General features: G+C 42.6%; 4 protein-coding genes across 9 annotated transcripts in view; 2 read left to right on the top strand and 2 right to left on the bottom strand.

Moving 5' to 3' along the window:
• Window positions 1-24: 24 nt before the first annotated feature.
• On the bottom strand, window positions 25-8,323 carry LOC118311258 (ankyrin repeat domain-containing protein 13C). Its single transcript, XM_035634967.2, has 13 exons — window positions 7,523-8,323; window positions 7,352-7,393; window positions 6,334-6,438; window positions 4,536-4,621; window positions 4,281-4,326; window positions 3,964-4,030; window positions 3,656-3,800; window positions 3,427-3,558; window positions 2,695-2,856; window positions 2,508-2,587; window positions 2,265-2,363; window positions 1,454-1,554; window positions 25-1,362 (listed from the first exon to the last, which is right to left on the bottom strand). The coding sequence occupies exons 1-13, from the start codon at window positions 7,887-7,889 to the stop codon at window positions 1,232-1,234; spliced, it is 1,563 nt and encodes a 520-aa protein (XP_035490860.1). The 5' UTR covers window positions 7,890-8,323; the 3' UTR covers window positions 25-1,231.
• A 39-nt stretch (window positions 8,324-8,362) lies between these two features.
• On the top strand, window positions 8,363-9,826 carry znf830 (zinc finger protein 830). The gene has a single exon (XM_035634973.2). The coding sequence runs from the start codon at window positions 8,515-8,517 to the stop codon at window positions 9,553-9,555; it is 1,041 nt and encodes a 346-aa protein (XP_035490866.1). The 5' UTR covers window positions 8,363-8,514; the 3' UTR covers window positions 9,556-9,826.
• Window positions 9,827-10,210: 384 nt separating this feature from the next.
• On the bottom strand, window positions 10,211-17,127 carry efcab14 (EF-hand calcium binding domain 14). Of its 2 annotated transcripts, none has more exons than XM_035634988.2 (9): window positions 16,335-17,127; window positions 15,402-15,547; window positions 15,088-15,233; window positions 14,828-14,926; window positions 14,619-14,726; window positions 12,736-12,888; window positions 12,506-12,614; window positions 12,283-12,417; window positions 10,211-11,778 (listed from the first exon to the last, which is right to left on the bottom strand). In XM_035634988.2, the coding sequence occupies exons 1-9, from the start codon at window positions 16,508-16,510 to the stop codon at window positions 11,600-11,602; spliced, it is 1,251 nt and encodes a 416-aa protein (XP_035490881.2). In that variant the 5' UTR covers window positions 16,511-17,127; the 3' UTR covers window positions 10,211-11,599. The 2 variants fall into 2 exon arrangements, with proteins under 2 accessions (XP_035490881.2, XP_035490880.2); XM_035634987.2 differs by having other exon boundaries at window positions 15,402-15,550; window positions 16,335-17,123.
• An 866-nt stretch (window positions 17,128-17,993) lies between these two features.
• The window catches only part of LOC118311261 (adhesion G protein-coupled receptor L2-like), a 122,460-nt gene continuing 116,785 nt past the window's right edge, over window positions 17,994-23,668 (top strand). For all 5 annotated transcript variants that reach the window (XM_035634982.2, XM_035634979.2, XM_035634986.2 and 2 more), the window contains exon 1: window positions 17,994-18,261. The gene's annotated coding sequence lies outside the window, so the exon portion shown is untranslated. The remainder of the gene's footprint in view (window positions 18,262-23,668) is intronic.

The following is a 23,668-nucleotide window of genomic DNA, read 5'->3' as shown; positions in this document are numbered from 1 at the left end:
TACTATTACAGTAAACAAAGTCGGTTGAAACATGATGCTGGTGCTTTATTTAAAGGGATGTGAAGTAGGTATGGTTGCAGTACACATCAGCTGAAGCCAGAGACAACTCAATGGATCAGATCATTTCCCATCTGGGCATTTTTGGGACATCCAGCAATATCAACTTCACAGCTTAGTTTACTCTCCATGGATTGAAAGAAAAAAGAAATGTAGGCAGACCATCATCAAAGGAGAGATTTTATAAGCACTAAAAAGGTGTTTCAAAATGTTAGTGTCACACTTTTACGTTTACCAATTAAGTCTGCAGGTAATCTAACGTTCAGGGGAATACAAGCTTAAAGATGCATGTGATCCGGTCGGCCAATGCAGCCATAGCATGCCTTAAATATACTTAATACCGGTGCAGTATTAAACAAAGAACAGTTTACCTGATATCCCATCGGAGTTCTCTCCCACACACAAACGCACATACGACGACCCCCTTGATACAGTACAATTATCCATTCACACCGAGCACAGGAAGTCATACGATCACAATGAACATGAACAAGACAGCTGAGAGGTAACGTGAGCTGAACCTGAACAGACAGGAGGCGGCGTCCTGCACAGGGAGAAAGGCTCGGACACGGAGCTGTTGAGAATGTGTTTTTATGCTAAACCTCGTCCCGGCTGGTTAAAAACATTCTCAAGTACTGGAAATGTATTGCTACACAGTGTTACTCCATTATAATTTCTATCCATCTATATATATATATTTATATATATATTTATATGTATAGTTCATAAGCTCAGTTTGAGGATATAGAGAGATATTTTTTTTATGACTTCAGTGGTGTATTATTTACAGATGGCTTGTGTCAAGAAAATAAATCAGTCCGTCCAAGAAATATGAAACATGATGTACTAAATATTAAAATAATGACGATGGAGGAGTCCGGGCTGAGTTCAACAACAGCAGCAGCGCTGAGCAGCAGATGTCGCTGCTCGGTGGGCGAACAGCGAGTATAAGGAAAAGCTAAAACGGCTGCTGTTACGCAATATAATCACATGTGAGATGCCACCTCTGCTTGCATTGATTTGCTTTGGATCCGTCCACAACAATGAATAGTAGCTGATAATAATAGATGATCCGTAAGAGCAGCTCAAACAATACAGGATTCCGCATTTGTGTTTCCCTTCTTCCGAACATATTCTACTCGCTGGTCACTTCCTGTGTGTGGGTGTTTACTGGTCAGAGGTCTGGGAAGCGACTGGGATCTTCTTTGTACTGAGAAGGGATGGAGAAAATGGACTCGTCAAATTCGTCGTAGCGAAATTCCTGAAAGGTGACGGTGGCGGTGATCGTGGGGAAGACGGGGATGTCTGCGAAGAGAGGGAGCAAAAAGAGTTAAGTTTGTCCTCTTGAGACTCACCCACACAGGGGAGCGCAGCAGAGGATCCCACGCACACTCACCGAGTTTGACTGGAAACCCGGGCGGAAGTTTCATCTGAACGAACTCTCGGAGTTTGTTGAAGTGCTTGAATGGGGCTACAACCTCCAACACATTTAATAACCTGTGGGCAGCGGAAAGTGGGCCAGTCAGCAGTTTATTTTTCATTGTCTCATCTCTGCCAGCATTTTCTGTCAGGTGCAGACAAGCTCCAAAAGCTCAACAGAACAAAGGGGATTAGTAAAACTGTAATTTGAGATCCAGAGTGAATAAAAGGAATCGACAAAACATCTGAGAACCTTGTAAAATAAAAACGATCTCTATAATGGCAGCATTGGTCTCTGTTGGGGGACAATGACAAGTATAAGTATATGACTATGTAAAATATATCGAAATATTAAAAAGCACAGGATAGAAAAGGGAAAAGGAAATCAAATTAAAAAAACATTGGTGACTGTGAAGGATTTTATTGCTGCCTCCATTAAGGTCCATTCACGTCGCATGAATAAAGACAAGTGGATCGGGAATGTTTTTTTCCCGCCCTCAAACCGCCTAAGCACAGTCATGGCTTTGTTGGGTTGAATATCAATGTGAAACACTGAAACTCTGATGTAACATGGTGGAGCAGTTGATTTTGCGAGCGATCCCATCGGGGACTCCCATACTAAATCGGTGAAGCCCCCGTGATTACCTGGTCCAATTATCTGATCTGAATTATTTCATCTCCACACTACACTTCTTCTGAAATCCCAAGTGTATCCAAGTGTATTCACCCAGGATCAATCCACGCAGCGAGCTTTGTAAATAGATCTGAGGAGGAAAGGATGTACTCACGACTCTATGCCTAGAGGGAAATCCTGGCTCATGGCTACAGTAGCTTTGAAGTTCTTCTTGCTTTCCTTGCACGTAAGCTCTCTCCCAAGATGAGGTGGCCTGGAGGTGGGAAGAGACACACAGAAACACACAAAGAAACTCAGCATTTATGCGATTCTTTTCTTCTTCTTGTAGCTGCCCTGAATAAATTGCTAATTATGGCGAAGGTTCAATCCAAAATCATAGAAAACACCAGATGCTTACTTTCCGTGCTCTGCTGTGATGTACTCTTCCCAAGAAATTGTGTTGGGGGCCGGAGCTGTGAGAGACTGTCTCCTCACAGGCTGGGTACAGGAAATTATCAGTCAGTGGCATAATCACAATCAGCAGAGCGTCTTCACTACTCATCGTGAGTGAATCAAGGCGGGACGTAGGCTTTATTTCATCTCACCTCAAAGTTCTGTTCACTGATGCCGCCTCCCTTGCTCAAACTCTCCATGATGGCTTTGTTCCTCAGGATGTCCTCCTCACTGAGGTGCTCCCGCCGCTTTCTCGACTCCAGCACCAGGCCGTTAACGGTATAGAAGTCGGCCAGGAAGTTTCCAACTCTCTCCTGCACAGAAAACAAGAAGGTTGTAGTATTTCAAGTTGAAATTTTCAGAGGTAAGGCGCACACAGATCTTATAAGCCGTTTTTTCCGACATGCATTCCGGAAAATGTTCAGAAAATTGGGTCCTGACACTATCTGGAGTTTGCCCTCGACATAAGGCAAATGCTGCAGGAGTTTGTCTGGCTCACACACATTCAGGAACATTTCCAGAACATTCTGTGGCGTCTTGGTAGAGCATGCAGGCGGCAGGACACGATGATAATTCTGCCACGGAAAGAGTGTTTCATCAACACGCCCACTCGGTCACTGTGACTTTTTTAACTAGGGGCTGTTGGGAAAAGCTCTGGATTTGCAGCCATTTGCGTTCTCACATACAGTCCCCTCCAGAAAAGCAGCTTCAGACTCATAGTGTGACAGAATAATTAAAATGGCAAAATAAGTTGGGACTGTGCAACACAGACCATCTAGAGAAATATTACATTTTGTATGAAAACTTTCGTGCAGTTTTTCATCATGTAGCAGTTACATTGTGTTTACATTCTGTGTTCAGCACAATTATCAGGGAAGCCTCACTGTTTTATCCTCTCTGAAGAGCCAGCCAATCTGACTACGGGAGAAGGAGATGGACTTGGTCGACAGAGTTGCAGAGTAAACGTCGCTGCTCATCAGAATATCCACCTCTTCTTCGGTCTCCATCTCTGACTCCTTCGGGAGAAAAATGGGCAGAGTCAGGTCTCGCTGATCATGTTAAACAGCTGCTGATGTCACACTGTGAAATCGGCCATACCGCTCGCTCGCTTACCTCGTGGTGTATTCTCTGGTACACTTTCGCCTCGTTGTCCAGAACCACAAAGGACTGGGAGGGTGCAGCGTCGCCGTTGAAAATGAAACTGAGGTCCCCACGCTGACACTTCATATCAGTGAAGTCTATGAGAGTGGTGTCAAGTCTAAATTTAAAGAGAGAAGAGAGATGACAGAGTCTGTGAAGATTGGCATGTCCTACTTTTTAGATCTAAAACAAGTCCTCGACCTGGATATCCAAACGCTCAGTGAATTACGATTCTGTCAGTAAGTACAACGACCAACTTAATCGAGTATTTGATATCTTACCTAATATTGATGCCCTGCTTGTAGATTTTACAAGCATCAGAAGGCAGCATCCGGGACAACAGAGGCACTGCAACATCGATGAATGAATAAGTGTGAATACATTCTAGTGCAGCTGATATAACACGTTTTCCCCACTTCATTCCTTTTTCCCACTGACAACAGAAATAAGACACAGTGGACACATCCTGCTACGTTGAAGAGCTCAGAAAAGATTTCAAATTAAAGTTGGTCTCATCAATCATTGTGCTGGTTAAAGGTTTGAGAACAGAGCATATCAACAATTTGTTTGTTTGTTTGTATGAACAGTGAAAGCTCACCCCAGCTCTGAAAATCCCAGTGCAGCTCCAGATAAAAGTCACCAAGCTACAGAAAAGAGAGCCACATTTCAAATTAAAGGATTTAACAGATTCAGTGCGGAAACGATTTTCAATAACAAATTTTAGCAATCGATTTGCATCCCAAAGGAGAGCGCAAACCAAAATACAACGGAGAGAACGTTGAGTGCTGCAGAGTGACAGCAGTTTTAGTGTGGCATCAACATGAGTGAACGTGGAGCCGCTGGTGATCCTCACCTCCCTCAGAGCTTTCAGTAATTTTGGCCTCTTATCCTCCACACTCTCCCTGGATTGCTGCTTCAACTTCCGCAGTATTGCTGTGACTGAGGAAAGAGGGGGGAGGAAGAATATAGACAGTTACTCTCTAGTGTCAGCTGTACTGTAAACATTCATACCTAGATAATGCAGAGTAGGGCATTTTTTTATGTACAGTCTATGGATTAAATTCACTTGTACAGGTGTACTTAATAAACTGGCGACAGGGTGTTTAATCATTGTCATACTTTTTAAACAGTATTTATAACAAATTTCTGGTTATTTCACACTCTTATTTCAATTTTTTGGGGATGAACAATCATATTGAGAGAGAGAGAGAGAGAGAGAGAGAAAAGAGTGTTATGCATTTATTTCACAAGTAGTGAATTGGATTTTACCAGCACACTACTGGTTAAAACAGACGCGCCTTTGTTATAGAGATATACAGTTACATTCTCAGATTTTCATAGTGTACATTAAAGTAACATGAGGGAGCATCGCTACTCTACTTAATATCTGTAAAAAAAGTGACATATTTCATATTACATGCTTCAGTAGCTGAGATGGGATGAGCTAAACGCTGAAGTGCAGCGCTCTCTCACAAAATGACCGTCAACCACTTAATGACATCGGATGGACGACAATAAATCAACATATCTCGGATGTGTCCCCCTGGTTATCAGGGTGGAAACGCTGGACCGAGAAGAGAAGTGCTGACGAGGCGCTCGCTGCCACAGACAAACCAGTGAGTGAGCTGCTGACGCATTGTGCACACGTGTGAGAGCGAAAAGATGATGACTGATGACGAGACTGCAGTGGTTTCGTGAACAGCTGTAAAGCGCGCAGCTGATGTCAAAACACACACTGTTCTGCATTTGTCCCTCTCACAAGGTGATAAACCAGCTGTGTACTGCATTTTATTCATCCAAACCTAAACACCCCACTGTCACTGGAATTTGACTTTCTTTGCATGTCCTTGCTGATGGTGAGAATGTTCCCCCCGCCCCCCTCCTCCTCTGCTTCGCTGCTTTCCCTTCACCCATGTGAGTGATGTGACCTTCTCAAAGCGAAACTCCTGCTCTCGGTCCCAAGCCAGTTTGCAAACAGCAGGCACGGAGAGACGAGACGCATACTAACAAGGTTGGGGGTCATTTCTCATACTACGGGGTCTCACAACTTCCAGCAGAATATGAGAAGAGGATGCTGATAATTCAGTTATGTTATCTATACAGCCAAAAACTTAACCTTGTCTTCATCTTTTCTTTTATCTTTAGCAAATTACACAACATGAACAACAACCCATAAAAAAGGTCAGAACCATGAAAGGTATTAGCCGGTGCCTTTCACTCGTCGTTTGACTGTTTTCACTGACTGTCAGATTAAAAAGCTGTTTGGCGACCCGCCTGTAAGCGCGAGGCTTCCTAACACTAAGCCACCATTGAGGCTGCCTTCCAGCCATGTGGATGAAAATCCCAGCCTTTTGCTTTTTTAGCTGGACTGACCACAAAGCGTTTGTGTCTTTGTATATATTGACTTGATTGAAAGGTTCATGAAAGGTCACTCAAACATGGACATGCATGCTTGTGACCTCCGTCAGTATTTGGGACGGTTGCCTTTTTGCAGAATTTGTGAAAACCAATACAATACTCAACCCAACTGTCCAAACATTGAGGATGCATCATTGCAAGTATCCCACTAAGATTACACTCGAAAACACGTCCCGATGTGAAAACCCCAGGACAGCAGCGCACAGATTTGGGGCACTGTTGACATAACTCACTCATTTGCCTGTCACCATAGCTGATGGCTTCGGCGAGGGGACTCCATCCCTGTGCGTTCTTTATCTTCACAGGTGCATTGTGGGCCAGCAGGAGGAGGGCACATTCTGAAAAGAAAAAGTTGAAAGTTATCATAGATGTTTTGTGCACGTTCGCCATGTTCCATTTTGTTATTTGGAGCAAACAGCTATTATAATAGAAATAGAGTAAATGTTGAGGTTTTAATGTTAACTTTAGTTAGAGTTCTTTGTTTAATTATTTTCAACATTTAGGGTAAGTACATATCAATGTAAGTTTTATTATTATCAATAAAAAAAGGGTTTCCACAGATACAGTATGCTGCATCTCCAGTGTCCATAGTTGCAGTGATGGAAATGTCCATCCAAGCTGTAACTGGATTTTGAATGTAGTAGTCTGAAGGTATGAAAGAAGTTCAAATATATTTAGCCAACACAGGCAGACAAATCAGCATCAGCATACCCTTCAGTTCAGTTGCATCCAAGTCCAATTTCTTTCTGATCGAATCAGTAAAGGGACTGCAAATCTTGATAAACTTGCAAAACGTCTCAGATGAGGAGTGCACCACATCGTTCGACCACAATTGTTTGTTTTTTTATCAATCAAATCGAGATCCTGTGCTCATAAAGTGGCTGTACTGCATGTCGTCTCATCTGCAATCTACGAAGGTTCATCATCATTACACCAAGTCTATGTTACCCGGCCGACCGCAGAGGTCAGATAAAACAAGCTGAGCGCTGCAGGAGTATGGACGTTAGTCCAAGAATAGCTAAAAAAAAATGGCCTTCGGGCGAGGATGCCCAACACCATTTCACTTGTGCCACGCAGATGTGAGGCCAAGGAGCACGGCAGATTTAGTGTAATTTTCCGGCCTCAAACTGAGGCTGGTAGACAATCTTCTGAGGAGCTTTTAGTTCACTTTGGTTGGATGAAAATAGATACATAGATGAAGGGGGAAAAGACCAACAAATAACTTTTGGTAACATTAATGTTCAGCTCTACCTTTGTGGCCCAGCATCAGCGCCAGGTGAAGAGGCGTGTTCCCTGGAAAGAGAAGCACAGATGCACATCAACATCAATGAATCCCACACATGTAATGAAATACACGTGTTGTGTCATGAGCAGTTCGGCAAACTACTGCACGGGCGACGAGGCGCCAGCAGGAGTGTTTACCGTGCACATCTTTCTGAGAGATGCTGTGGGTCCTGATGAGAGAGGAGAGTCGACGCACGTCTGCCTTGAACACGCACTCGTGAACGGGGAACTCCAGGTCCTCGATCGTCAGGCTGACGGGGTTCTTGTTGTTGTCATTGACGACGGCGTCGACCGACGACGGGTTGCCGTTGATGTTGTTCGCGTTGAGCTGCTGCAGCGCCGACGTCTTGGCGGACTTCTGAAACGCCTTGTTGGACCTGAAGAGGTGGCCGGTGCCGTTGGCCACCGTCTCGTTGGCGGTGTCGCCGTGCGCGTCCCGCGCCTCCTCGTTCTTGTTGGGTTTGTTGTGGTCCTTTCGCATCGCGCGGATCTTCTCCCCCGTCATGGTGCCGGGCTACGCTGCTCGATATGCTACAGGCGGCTGGGTACACTGTGGGAGCTCGTCGGCATCGGCAATAACAATCAGACAGTGTCCAAATGCGGCGTCGTGGAAATGTCAAACTTTCTCGCAGCCGCTCCCCTACAAATAGCGTTACACCTGATGCCCGGCTCCGCGGACACCATTAGCCTCCGGCGGTCGCGCGGCGAGCTAGCACCGCAATAATAAATGATTACGATGGGTGCGGCGATGAAAACAGAAAATAAAGCTCAACATGAACACATTTTTTTTTAAAAACACGCGCATTCAATCAACACACGGCTTGAATTAAGAACGAACATCTACCGACTACATCATTGTCTCCTCCGGTGTTTCTCGGCGACGCCTCTCAGATGTTGTATCGACTCAATTTGCTTTGTGGCGATATTCAGACGCTACGCTGAACCTGCGGAGCTAACTTCTCTGCTAGCGGGCTCTAGTCTCGCGAGATTATCCGCCAACCCCTCCGATTCGAACGAGAGTTCGTGCGGTGTGGCGTCATCTTTGTGAGACACATTTTACTTCACCGTTAGCAAGCAAGCTGCTATCTAGCTAGCTCGCTCGCTCGCTCGCACTTTGTTTTGTTTTGGAAATGGCCGCTTCGAAGAAGGGGAAGAAGGTTATAAACCAAGAGGAACTGCGGCGCTTGATGAGAGCGAAGCAACGACAAACGACAGACAAGAAGCGCGTCGAGTCTCCCTTTGCCAAATACAACAGTCTCGGGCACCTCAGCTGCGTGCTGTGCAGTGTGCAGGTGAAGTCCGAGCTCCTGTGGCCGGCTCACGTCCTCGGGAAACAGCACAAGGAGAAGGTTGCCGAGCTGAAGGGAGCGAGGAGTCAGCCGGCGGCTCCGCAGAACCAGCCGGTGAAGAGGAAAGCAGCGGATGGCGAAGACGTCACCGGGAAAAAGTCGAAACCGACGACGGTCGCGGGCCAGTCCGCGTCAGGGCTGCCAGGAGGTTTCTTCGAGAAACCCGGCGAAAAGGCTGCTGGTTCTGTCAGTAAGTCTGCAGGCTTGAGTCTCTTGGCTGGAGTCTATGATGAGGATGATGACGACGATGCAGCAGATGCTATGGAGGCGAGTGAGGCAGGGACCGCCGACCCCTCTCCTCCCAAGGCTGAGGCTGCAGGACTACCAGCTGACTTCTTTGACAGCTCCATCCCGCCCGCACCCGCCGTCTCCCACTCCGGGTCCATCCTGAAAGCAGACCTGCCGGAAAAAAGCGCAGAGAAGAAGGAGAACACAGCCGAGGCGCTGCCGGAGGGCTTCTTCGACGACCCGGTGAGAGATTGCAAAGTGCGCAACGTCGAGGCGCCCAAAGATCACATGGACAAGGAGTGGGAAGAGTTCCAGAAGGAGATACGACAGGTGAACACAAAATCCGACGCCATCGTGGCGGAGGACGACGAGGAGGGCCGACTGGAACGACAGATCGACGAGATCGACGAGCAGATTGCGTGCTACAAGAGGGTCGAGCTGCTGAGAGACAAGCGCGACGTGGTGAAGAGCAAGCCCCTGTGCACGAAGGAGGAACAAATGGAGACTGATGGCGTGACTGAGGAGGAAGAGAATGAAGAGGAGCTGCTGGGGCTTTTGTCCCACGACTGGAGGGCCAAAGGGGCACTGGCATGAGTCTCTGTGGAAGATTTTGTCCAGAATGATGTGAAAGCGTTTGAGATGGGTGTCAGAAATCTGTAAATATGATTGTTAAAGGTGACATTTTATGCAAAGATCACCTTTCCAGTGTTTGTGCCATAAAGTTGGATATCTGCAGCGCCTGCCGGCCCACAAACTGTGAAAAAAGACCTCCCTGTCGTTTTTTTTGTGAGCTGGCTAAACACTACAGCCTGGCTCTGAACGACTGGTTCAGATATCTCTCCCACTCTGATGTCACAGTTGGACTCTTTTGGGGTAACCCCGCCTGCAATCTGAGAATCTCCACTTTTCTGGGGAAGGGGCGTGACATTTCCTACACATTTTGAAAGTGGTTGACCAATCACAACAGACTGGCGAAAAGAAATCCAGCCGTTTTAGACAGAGGGGTGAGAAGAGGAGCTGCAGGAATAATGGGCAGTATGAGAAAACTTGCCTTTTCTGAACATTCGAGCATGTAAACCTTTTCAAGTGGTAACCCAAATTAAAAGTATTGACATGAATATGAGCATATGTCTCCTTTAAAAGATCTGTGGGTCTCTTTGAATATTTCAGACTGGATAAAATATGAAGTTATGTGCAGCATTCTGGTAAAACAAACTACCACCACAACATCTCACAGACCACACATGAAACCTTTTAATTTTGTTTATTAACTGGTGCTCACACTAAAACACATTCAGAAAATCTCTCGTCAGTAGCAGCATGGACCCAAACTCTTAAGTCACGATGGCCAAAGCTACTTTACATTTTGAGCTCAACTAACCATTGTCCTGCAAGAAACGAGTAGATGATTGTTAAGTTGAAATCATTTGTTCATGTTACATTATAAAGCAACATGCAAAGCACATCAGAATTATTTTAAAAACAACGTACAATGTTGACATCAAGACCGTAAAGCAAAATCTTGCCAACCCGTCCCCCTTCATAAGATAATTGGCAGAGAATACCTCTGCACCATTTTTACAGATTACAACGTTTGGGTATAACAAACTTGTCATGTAAATAATACACCTTTATTAGGTCCATAAAAATGGAATAAAATGAATCAAGTACAGTGACGGTCAGTGCTTCTTATACTACCTGTTCCACATTGTGAGCTACTTGTGCCTTCTGTCTACTGCAACTTCTATCCAGCAACATCTACATCATTTTGTTATTGCTACATATGCCTCATGAGTCACCACATAGAAATTCTTTCCGTGTGATTCGAAGTGTTCATAGCCCTTCAAATCTTGTTGAACGGAAAACTGCAACAAGCACAGAAAAAAAAAAACTACAAATAAACCTACCGATGGACTAAACAAAATCCCAATCACAACAAACTGAAGATAAATGAGGAAAACACTCAACTGAAGAAGAAATCTGAAAGATTCGGCTTAGAAAAGAGCATACAAAAACCTTTACTCTTACGCTCAGTTGTGTTTCAGATAAGTTAGGAAATTGTCTGAAAACAAAACCAGTCTCACAAAAAAGTCTGTTACTAGTAGTCATTTATAAACATTCATAAAATTCTATCTGGGGTTTGATAAATAAGGTTCACGTGAGTTGTACCAGGTGCTGATGGCTAGGGACATCTGCAACAGATCTGACATTTAAAGCCTATATGGAAGCTAAATACTTAAAAAGGTTACATCACGATGAGACATTGTTTAAAATGAAGAAAAACACAGGTGTGGGTTAACAGTAAGTTTGAGAACCGAGAGTGGACATTCTAAATAATTCACAACACTTGCTTTTCATGGCTAGTTAATATAAACCAAGAGATTAGCTAAAATAATATCAGAATATTCTGCATATGGATAAGTGTTAAAATTAAAGGTAGCATCATTTTGGGGCTGAGGTTGTGTTGAGATGGACTGGGGCGGGGGGGGGGGGGGCATGCCAGCGCCACTGTTCCACAATCAGCATGATAAATATTCAGTTCACAAAAGTGCAGCAATTACTGAAGAGGGTCGGGGAACTCCGAACCCCACCCCCCACCGGGCTTCAATACTGTTCACTGCTGTCAGTGACAATGTGCTCACACACCTACAGCAGCTCTCAGCTCCATCAAGGAGTAACTCCGGTCCCTGTCATTGTCAAAGCAGTCCAAGGTGAGAGCATTGGGAGTAGATGTTCCAAATATTTTCCTCAGGTCCTTGTAAATTAATCCGGGTGAACCATGTCCAACACCTGCCTGCTGGAAGATGTCCTCCAAGTCTGTGAATGAAAAGTTTTTTATTCATAAGAAGCAAAAAAAAAAAAGCAGGTTGTCGATGAGGGCACTGTACAGTTGCATTCACAAAATAACTTGAAGTCTTTAAAGCAATATGCAAAATTTTTTGGAAATACACTTGTTTTCTCAATTATGTGAGGAGATTGATATTAATCTCATAACTGTGCAGTATTTTTTAAGGCAACAGCCTTAACTTAAATTGAATAATGCCTGGAAACAGAAAGAAACAGCTAGCTTTAGCTTTGTCCAAACGTAACCAAATATACCCACAGCCGTCTGGTGAAAAAATCAAGTGCAAAATGGACAAATGCAGTAATGTGGCCTTCACCTTGCCACACAACCATGCAGACTACTTATTCCATAGGTTTCTATTAACCATACAGATATCCCGCCTGTCATCTAACTCTTGGAAAAAAGCAAACCATAGTCACACTATTACTTTAGAGTATATCTGAGATATAATATTTTCTATTAGTAGTAGTGTGCACCTTTCAGAGAACCGACACCAGGCAGGGACACCCTCTTTGGGCATCTTGGCTTTTCTGCATTTCTCCTGGAGCGATTTGGAGTAAGGAAGCGTGGACGTCTGCTTGTGCGCGGCTCTGTCAGTGGTGTGGACATCTCTGTGAATAACATAAAATGTGATAATAAAAAACAAACAACTACCACATGGACAAATCAAGCGACAGCCTGCTATATTTAACACTGTACCCTGCACATCGCCAGGTGTTGCTTTGGTTGTAGTAGCTTCTTTCACCATCTCAGTTGCTGGATTATCACTTGTGATCGCTTGTTGAGTTGCTGCGTCATTGCCCTTTAACTGTAAAACAGGTGGAAGATGAAATGTAGAAAAAGGGGTTTTTACTCTCCGGGGCTGAACACAATGTTACAAAAACTCAACTCTTCAAATGCAGAAATTTAGTTTGAATCACATGACTCACACTTTGTTTTGAGCCGTCCTCTAGTGAGATCACTCTCTGACGAAGATCTGCCACTGAAGACAGGAGGACTTTGATCTGCTCAGCAGTCCACGTATGGTGCTGCTCCTCTGTCTTGTTAGCCTCACCCACAGCGTGCCTCAGGTCTGTTAGGTCCTATGACAAGAAAAATAAAATAATGTAAAACGTAGTGTATAGTTTGTTGGTCCTCTTTTTCCCCATCCTATTTTGCCTATGGAAAAATAGAGGGGAGAAATATTTTATGGACATTTCACATATTTGACCTAGTTTTACACAAAAAACGAATCGAAGCATCTAAGCTCCCAAAATAGAGTGTTGCTTTTTTTAGCTGTATAATGATTGAAAACCCAATGCATGGATCCAAGAAACAGGACCGTCTCAACCTAGTGACTCTTTCAATGTAAGCCTTTTAAGAACTGCAAAAAAAGTGCATGCTAGCTTGTGTAAACAGATAAACAAATAAATCTGGCCGTTGCAAAGTTCACCGCTGCTACTGGTTTGGGTCCACGCTGCAGTTAAGGCAGATCAACCCACATTTTGCCCCAATTCTGAGTGAGACAAACATGAAAAAGAGCCACAATAATTAAGAGCTGAGAAGTAGTTAATTACACACCGGGAAGTCAAGTTATCTCGCTTATTCACTTCAGCACAGAGTACTGTTCTGTGTTCTGTACACACCCATCTCCATACGTTCATACATGAATGACAAATGAGGAGAAAAATAGCCTTGAGCTATATCTGCAGACAACATAGGGGAGAATAAAAAAATACAAGCTGTCAAACAACATAAGTGAAATCCAACTTTGACGCCGACTCATGAAAAATCCATCGACTTCGCTTTGTGATATACAAGAGCTCGCAGCCCTGTACTACATACAAAAGAACATAGCTTGTTTTCTGTGATGTTTGTCAGTTGGCCAAAACACTGTATTGACTTTTTCAATAGTTTCGCACACAGTCTGACAAATTTTTCTGAAAGGTAAAGGCTATTCTCATGGACTACTCCATCTCACTACATTTATTTATCACCACAGTGACTGAAGAATGAAGCAGCCTCAAAAAGCTGATTCAATCAATACAAAAGAAGGAAAACTGTTACTTCTGAAGGCAAAAGCATACACAACTCAGTGTTTCCCATTAATCATCTAGCCTGTGGCAGCAAGCCATTTTCCAATTTGTCTGCCACACATTCATAATGAACCAAAAAGTGTTTAAACTTTCTTACTTTTTTTACCATCCACACAGACAGCCAGACCTCATAGTTTCAGCTGCAGCTGTATGGTTATTACCTAAAGTTGCATTCAATGCAATTCTTTCGCACGCAAGAACTTCTCTTTCACTCTCTAGTCTGTGTCCCCGTCAATCAGACTCTGCGTGCACGTACACCCGCGCTACACAGACAAACTGAAACAGGGTTGTACCACACCCATCTTTGAATTCGGCCTTAAACTTTGATGTCAACAACACACCAATCAAGTTTAGTGACTGTATCATGCACAGTTATGATGCAAGCACAGTGACAAAATCTGTCTGCGGACATATTAACGCCAGCCAAAGCGCTCAGTTTTCCACCTGTGATAGTTCCTGCTGCAGTAGGAGACTCAAGGACCACATCTTGCCACACAGTGTGTCTTATATTAATCTCGACATAAACATCAAGATGAGTTGTGCATGACATATTTAGGTTTACAAACCCTATACTATTTAATTTGAAAGTGTGACTATCCTTTACAACAGAGTACTGTGAACCTTTTCCCTACTAAGATTGGTGTATACGAGTTCATCTGATCTCAGCTGTCACACAGTCAATTGTGCGGTTCTAAAATAAGTAACTATTTAAAAAAATATCACTAGCTTGAATTTACCGCCGCCTTCTTCGTGTCATCGTCTTTCTTCTGATTTTCGAGAGCAGCCTGCATAGTCTTCACATCGTGTTGGACACTGGTTAGTGTGCTGCCAATTGTAGCAACACTCTGGAAAAGAAAAAGTTTTAGGTTTTTAAATCAAAACAGAATATTAATGAAGAGATTCTGAACCAATTTTTTCTTTTTGTTTCATTTTGCTCTGCCTTTACCTTTTGAAGCTCTTCAACTGTTGTGGGAAGGCTGATCAAGTCAGCGGCTGATTTCAAGTTGGCCTTCAAATGATTTACGGCAGAGTCCAGCAAACTGATCTGCAGGAGTTAAAAGGACACCACGCATTCAGTTACACCTCGGAGTAGGGGCGAGCGATCTGGCAATATTCTATCGTGATCCGTCTTGAAGACGTACACAGAGATTGTAACATTTTTATGATGCTTACACTCTGTATACCCTAATAACAAGAAAAACTGACCTTTCTGTTCATTTCTGTAAGGTTAGACCAGAGTTTGCTCAACCCCTTGTCCCCGTTCTCAATGTCGTCAAGCTTTCTCTCCTTGTTTTTCAGGGCCTCGCTTAGTTTTGGTATTTCACTTGATGACACCTTCTGGCTGGATTCCACTGTTACAAAAAACATTCAAATATGTTAATGCAAATGGTAAAAAAAAAAAAAAGGAACATATGACTGTGTTCCCAGGATAAAACGGATGTAAGTGTCCAAAGGGCGAAGTGCTTTTTTATGACCATCACAAGGTAACCGTTGGTGTATGATGATAAAAGAAGTCTTACTGTTGTGCAGCTTTTCTTTCAAAGAATCTAGATCTTCTTTCAGGGCAATCTGCATCCATATGAGTCCAGCGCAGGCCATGACACAAGCAGCAAGTATGATGAACAGGAACAGGGGGTAGCACACATTGCAGCACCGCGTGTAGCTTCTTCTGCGAAAAAGAAGGAACACGGTAACATTAGACACTACAGCTTCACAGCCTCCTTCATTATTAATGAAGGAGATATTTTCAGAAGACTGCTTGCTATGTCATGGGAATTAGGAGGATTGCTGATAAATAATGATGCTTTTAAAATATGGGCTACTGGCACACATAAAGCTTCAGAAAACAATGCCTGGCCATCATCTTCTTAAAGTGCGAGATGTGTCCTCTTCTGTTTTACAATGCCCTGATAGCATTTGAGTCCATCTGAGCGCCCATGGGTGTGCTGGTCTTATAATGATGTGTAGCCAGGTGCATTGTTCGCACATTGCTAAACTGAGGGAGTGGAGAGTTGTTTTGCTTTTGAACAACCAAAACCTGTTATTGTTATTGGGCTCATAGACGATTATAGTGCCGATTAATTCATCACTAAACAAATGAAATGTTCCGTCTATGAAATGCCCATTAAAACTTCCCACAACCCGATGCAATATACTTCACTCACATCCAGAACACAATCATATTCAGTTTGCTATCATGTTTACATACAGGTATGACACAGACAAGTACCAGAGACTTTGTCACGTTTGACATTTGTGCTTGAAAAAAGATAAATATGAAAATCATAAATTGATTGAAGATGTCTTTTTTTTGTAATAGATTTCCGGGCTTATCATCACAACTTCGATTTACTTTTACTACATGTAAAATACTGATAATGACATTGGGACAGTGACACCACGGCATACTGCATCTCATCCCACAACAAAGTGTTATCAACCCGATCACTCACTTTCCAAAGTTGGCTTCGCTGTTCATGTTGTTGAACTCGTCGTCGTCCGAGCTCGACTCGGACTCCGAGTCCGGCGGCTCGGTCCGGAGCAGTCGGTGACCTGACCCCTTTTTGGTCTTCTTTCTTTTGCTGTCCCCGAGTCCGATCAACGCGTTCAGCTCCTTCCTCTTCTTCATCTTCTTCTGGGGGGTCAGCGAACCCGCCGAGCCCGACTTATAGCCGACTAGATCCAACGTTTTGTCCAGTTTGGTGGATGTTGTCGCTTATGTAGCAGCTAAGCTAACTCAACATTCGCCTGCTAGCTTGAATTTCAACCACGCAACGGCGCTAACGGATACAAACACATCGGACTCCGCCGGTTTGGTGGCTTTGTGTACTGACACCCAACACACACACAGATGTTCAGCAGCTCATCGACAGTACGTCATTCATCCAACAAAGCTTCTCTCAAACAACGTCTAACGACCAGCTGCCGGCTAATCACACACGTTAGCTAACCCAGCTAGCACCTTGCTAACAGTAGCTAACCGTGGCTGTTTGACGTCACTGTGCTGTCACATCGTCTCAGCGAGACGGCGCGACGTCGCTCATTTTTGGGAAATCCAGCATATTAAAGTCTTCGAATAGATTTAAGTAAAACCTCTCATGAATTATAATACAAAATCTAAATATGCGGCGCCGTGTCTCCTGCGATGCGTGCAGCTGCCTGTGTTATTCGGGCAGGGCGTCCCGAGTAACCTCACAGCTGATTGGTGCAGGGAACAACTCCAACTTCCTCTGTTTGGGACAGCGACAAATAAACAACACCCCCTCGACGTGTTTAAGATTAAAATAGTTCTTATATTATTCCTTTCATCCAACATCTCTAGCGCTTATCCCTTTGATCCTCTCCCTTTGACCCATTTATAATCATACTTGCACTTACGAGCAATTTACAGTAGGGCTGCAACCAACGATTATTTTCATAATCGATTAATCTGTCGATTTCCTCCCCCTATTAATCGATTAGTTGTTTGGTCCATAAAATGTCACAAAATGGTGAAAAATGTCTATCGTGTTTCCCAAACCCTGAGATGATGTTTTCCTTTGTCCACACACCAAAGATATTTAGTTTACTGTCGTAGAGGATCAAATAAACCAGCTCTAATTTACAGTCTCCACATAACCTGAGCTACATGTCTCTGGACTGTGGGAGGAAGCCAGAGAAAACCCACACAGACACATGGAGAACATGCAAACTCTGCACAGATAGGACCTTTTATCATTTCTAGGGGTAAACACTGAAAACTCTGAAGCCAGTGCTTCTGTAGTCAAGTCTTGTCAATCCGTCAGAGTCACACCTCCCTTTATGAACTGTGAGCTGCTATCACCACACAAAAGGCATGTTATCAATTTATCTACACATGCAAGTTACAAAAGGACGTTCACCCAGGAATTCTTGAGTTTATGTACTTATGTAACGAATTAGAAAAATCACTGTAAAATTCACTGATAGGAAACTGTGCTTTGTTGCATTCAGCACAGCAGGGTGTTCAGACAATACATCTATTTCATGTCAGAAAATAAAAACGCGTGCCTTAAAAACCTGTATTTTCTCGAATGACCAGCAGGGGGCGACTCGTGGTTACTTCTGGTTCTAAAAACAAAAACAAACAAAAAACAAGATGGCGCCGGCTAAAATGCGAAACTAGAGGATACAAGTCGGCAGTTCACAAACCAATGGTTGACGTCCGGGGGGGGGTCGCCACTTTGAATATGGACGTCAAACCGACGTGGTGGTGGACAACCACCGTCTTGCAGTGCGTCGGTTGCAACAGCGACACCATCCCGTGTGTTTGTCCCGGTGGACAGTCCTCATCACGACAACACGGTGTCTCAGCAAAGCAGGACATGTCACTGAGGCTCCTGTACATCCTGGATGGTGGAGGTGAGTGACAGCTGTCGGATCCTCCTGCGTTTACCCTCGAATCAGAGATCCTTTATCGTTCAGTTTGGGACACTGAATGTTTTTGAACGGAAGTTTTTGTTCACCCAATGAAAAGTGGTATTGTTTGTTGATCTATGGTCTCTTCATCATGAACCCATCAGGAACTATCATCCTGACAATTGATGAAGTTGTTCATTCAACATTCAAAAGTTTCAAAAAGGTTTTTCAAATTCAACATTAAATCAACACCAGTCAAAATTCGAATGTTGGAAAAAAAAAAAACAACTATCACTGAATAAACACTGTATGTGCGTCATATTTGATTTATTTTTGCCTTTGTTTTGGAGCTTTTCATGACATTTTCCCAATTGCACCACAATTTGGTGAAACAGAATAAAATGTCATGTTTCAGTTTATCATTTCCAGCAGGGGGTCCTCCAGGGATCCAGCTGACCTGGCGGGCTATTGGGCTGTCCCAGCAAGACACATGAGCTTAGTAGAAGTGGGGTCGCTGCGGTCTGGCCTTTCGCTCTTTTTCATTGAAAAGGGACTCCCACTGGCCTGCTCTTTGGGTTTGAAAATATGTTCTTTTATGTGCCCGGCTCCGTCCTACTACAGTACCACAGTACAATACTAATAATAATGACATTGAATGAAAATCCCCACACTGGGCCCATTTTCAAACACACCAAGGAATTGAGATGCTCCTCAGCTTCTCAGTATGAGTTTGGTTATTGAGTTGCAAGATATGAGGCCGAGTGCTGATGCTTTATTATCCTAAATATTATTTAAATAATTTCTCATGGCAATGCTTGTCAGTTCACAATAATTGCATGGCGCCACCCGCACAAATACAAAACTAATATTATCATAGCTTCCACAGACATGGCGTGCCGGCCACGTTATTTAAACGCATTAGAATGGGAAGCGGTGACTGCATTGTTTTGAATGCTTTTGTTGTGGATCCAACAGTGTCACGTAGGTTACAGAGCAAAATTCAATCAGTGGCTCGGCTCCACTTGGAACACCTGGTGAGGGGACATGCATCACGCTGAGGGCCTGCGCAAACCCCCGCCAGCATAAAGCTGCAAATCAAAGCATTGGAGGTGTTTCATCTCCCCGCTGGAGTCCCGGTTTTTCATCCGGGGTTAAGACTGAAAGGATGACACTTCAACTTATGGCTCCTCACATCTACTTCCACTAGGTAGGGAGCGTCAGGCATGGGAAGCCCATGACTCTGATTACTACAAAACACTTGTTTTTGCTCTTTGTTCACAGCAGGGTTACTCATATTCACACCAGGAGTGATTCCCGCAACTGTCGGCCAGGGAGCTGCCTTGGGTGCTGACAGCTAATGTAAATAGTGTTGGCATGATGGAAATACCGAGTAGAATCGACTGCTAATTGAAGGCTTTCTTGTAACACGGCAGACACGGTGTGAATACACATTGCCATCAGTGGGGAGCAGAGCCACAGCGAGAATAGCAATTTCTCTCACCAGGTAATCTTACCATCTTGCAACCATCATGTTGGATGACTCAAGTAGCAGACATGAGAATTTCGTCATGAAATATATACTTTCCTGGCTGACAGATGAAACGGGATCCACATGGTATGTTGAGCTGTGACACGTACTTGAGCTCATGAACTTTATCTCTGGCAGCTGTTGTCTGGTGCCTTATAAGGAAACACATCATTTACAGTAAAACACAGTGTTCTTTATTCATTTTCCCCAGCTTGCAGTCCTTAAAAGTCAATTTTACTATGACAAATGGGGTCCCATGTGAACAAACAAGGTGTCTACCAAAAAGAAAATGTTTTTTTTCTGCTCTGGGATTTCCCAGTTTGGGATCAAAAGTACATCTATCTATCAATCAATCTCTCTTTCTTTATTTCTCTATCTCTTTCTATATAGATAATATCCCTATATCTATATAGACATATATATATATATATACATATTAAGATGGGCCATCTAGCTAGATCCATGAACAGTAGCATCGGAGATATGGTGACAGAAAGAGCGAATGACATAAACAAGTACAAATTGCTGTAAATCAACTCAGAAACTCCTTGATCAACATTTTGCTTTGATCATCATGAAAAAACTAAAGTGGCAACCATAAGTAGATTAATCAATTATTTTATCAATGGGAAATTAATCACCAATTCTTTTGATAATACTTTATTCAAGACTTTTTCTGGGCAATATCTTGTGCAAATAAAACAAGCAACTTAAATATATAATTTGAGGCTGTGTGAAATTATAATTTTTATACACAAAACATTTATTAACCAAGAAAATACTTGTTCAATCTGTAATGCAAATAATTACTAGTTGTTCGCCTATGGAAACAGACAGACATGAAAACAATAATTCAGGAGCTCAGCTGGAAAAGGCAATGTCATGTTCTTTCATTAACAAATGGGGATTCAACAACATTTGCCTCAAATCCCATGACTGTTGGTGATTAGACTAAAGTGGGATTTCAAGTGTTAAACTAAATAAATTACATTAAGGGTGTTTTTTCCCCCTATAACTTAAACTTTGATAGTGTTTTTGTTTATTTAATCATTAATATTAAACACCATAGAGAATTATATGAGATCTGAACCTTTTCATTGGCGTTAAAACTGCAGTGAGAATAAGTGTTGCTCGGATGATCTGAACCAATTACCATGTTTACGGTATGTAATGAATATTTATTTGGGATGTGTGAATTATTTAGGCTACTGAAACTTTATTCTGTGTGATTTTTATTTCCACCCACTTTGGCTTGTGAAGTCCAAACATATATCAACAACCTATCCAGGAAATGACAGTTTTGCTGCAAGGGATGGAACTCGTAGGGAAATAACTTGTGAGTGACATGAGAGTAGAGAGAACAACCAAAAAACAAAGAGCTAAGAGTGATCGTTCGGCAGCATTTGAGTGTCTTCTGTCAGTCAGCTCGTGGAGACTTATGATAGTGTACAAAATGGAATCAGCAGGGGGCAATGTTCTCACATCAAAGAATCCCAGACATGTAGCATAAAGGCAGCACTCGAGTCAAGGACAGATGAGCTCAAAATCGCTGGCTTGGCTCGATCCAATGGCAGCAATGCAAATATTTTTCATATCCAGCAAAGCGGTCATCATTGATCATTTTTCTGCTGTGATATTTACTGCAGTATCTGGTGTAAAGGTCCTACTGTTTAAAATGGGCTTGTGCACCTAAATATTTTACACAGTGCCAGACTCGACATTAGCTACATGCACACAGTCAGCTGAGTTTATGGCGCAAAATGCACTTGAGATCATGTAATCATGAATGATTAACACAATTGTAACATTCGCCATTGTGAGAAGCCTTGAAGCATTTGCAGTGTAAAAGCAGAGACGGCGATTGGAGATTTCTCGATTCCTCAGCCAGCCCATTTGTAATTCCCTCAGTGTAGAAGTGTCAGTTAAATGTAAAAGAAAATGTATTGGACAGAAACATCAAGATTTAACGATCAATTTTCTGCCGTGTGCCAGAAAAACACACTGTGGTGACACTTAACTGTATAAGGCTGTCACCGCGGATATACAGCAATGGCCTGATATATACTGAAATGGATAAAAGAGAATAGATTAATACATTAAGCAAATGAAAAGAAGGAAAGAAACCAGACTGGGAGAACGTTCGCCGATTGAATTTTGTTGAAAGTATAAACCACATGTGCAGTCATTTCAAGAGCTTTTATTGTTTAACGTGCATTTCTAGCTCTTCGGACGATTCATAAACATTTTATGAAAATCAACATGGAAACTTGCACGACTCTTCTCTGTGCTATTTATAAAGCATTTACACTGATAGGTCTCCCATATGGTGTGATACAGCAGAGTCTAAAGCAGAAACATCAGACATTTTAAATTCAATGAGATTTAAGGATTGGTTTCACAGACAGCCCAAGTTCTCCTTTTCAATGTATTAGACCAGGATTAGTTTAATCCATGTCTGTGAAATGGGTCCTTCATTTCCCTGGTAATGTCTTCAGTGCACTATAGGTATCCTCTTCTTCTTCCTCAGTTTTTCTTATATTTGCTTAGGAGAATGGGAAAAGAGGCAATGCAAATCCACAGATTCTTCTCTATATTTTTCCCCCGGAGTTTACTGATTTGGAGCGTCGTCAGGAGGGGGCAGAAAGAAAGGAAAAGTGAGAAGAATAGAGAGGAACAACTGACATGCAGAGGATATCAGAAAATGGAGGCGAGAGGAAAAGCAAAGCATCTGAATGGGGAGGGAAAAAAAGTCATTGAAGTTTTGCAGATTTGATTCAAAACTTTTTATGTGAGCAGGATAGAGAGGGAATTGATTTTATTGATGGCTGCATATCTGGAACTCGGAGAAGACAAAAACAATTGGTCATTTTTTTATAAGTAGTAGCAGTAGTTTTTACACATATTGCACCTGGGTTTCTTTTGTGCACAGAGGGTGTAAATAGTGGTTAACAGAAATACCGCTCTCGCCTATAGTTCTCTCGCACAGTGGGTATTTTATTAAGTATACATCCGGCTTGCGCCACATCAGACTCCCATTGCTGAAGACCAGCAAAGGCTCAGTCAAGGCTGAGGCGTTCTGTGCTGTGAAATGCAGCTGCGCGCATTTGTTTTTTTGCTGTAGCTTTTTCAAATCATATAGACGTATGACGGTTGTATGAGTTTTCATTATTCTATTCATATCCTCTTGCATATTTAAATCTTCTTTTTAGAGTTATTTTTTTATAACTGTCTGCCACTAAACCGTGTGGTTTAAAAAAACAAAAAAGTTTCCAAGGCAAATACAGATGGAGTTATTTTTTCCCCTTAAAGACGGGGAGCAAAATGTGACATTGTTTTCTACGCACTGTAATTTGTGAGTTGTATTGGCAGTTGCATAATCTTGTGTGTGTGTGTGCGTGTGCGCAGTGTGTCTTTTTCACTGTAGTCCTACATTTAAATTTTTTTACTATGCAGATAAATTGCAACAACAAAAGTACAACAAGTCAAAGTACTAATTAAACAGAATGACTGATGTCAGATACATTATATAACTGGATTCTATTTATTTATGCATTAATTTGTTTCTAAGGGTGAGGCTGGTTTCAACTACTATATACTCATGGGTAGCTTAATCCATAATAATGCATCATCATCTATTTTCTAATTATATTTTGTTTACATCGTCTGAGGCTGGTAACTTGTAACAAAAGCTGTTGAATAAATTTAGTGGAGTAAATGTATTTCTCCCTTAGAATAAAGATGCGGTATAAAGTATCTCAAATTTGTAATGAACAGTATTTTCCACTAAAATACATACTTTTTTAAAATTAATTGTCAAAGTTTACCAAGTAAATGAAAATGTATTTGGAAATAGGTGTATGTGTGTATTAACTGCCTTGTATT

This window comes from Scophthalmus maximus, chromosome 5, assembly GCF_022379125.1.
Source record: "Scophthalmus maximus strain ysfricsl-2021 chromosome 5, ASM2237912v1, whole genome shotgun sequence".
Lineage (NCBI taxonomy): Eukaryota > Metazoa > Chordata > Actinopteri > Pleuronectiformes > Scophthalmidae > Scophthalmus > Scophthalmus maximus.
The sequence above is the reverse complement of the archived record's forward strand: the minus strand, read 5'-3'. Positions and strand labels throughout refer to the sequence as shown.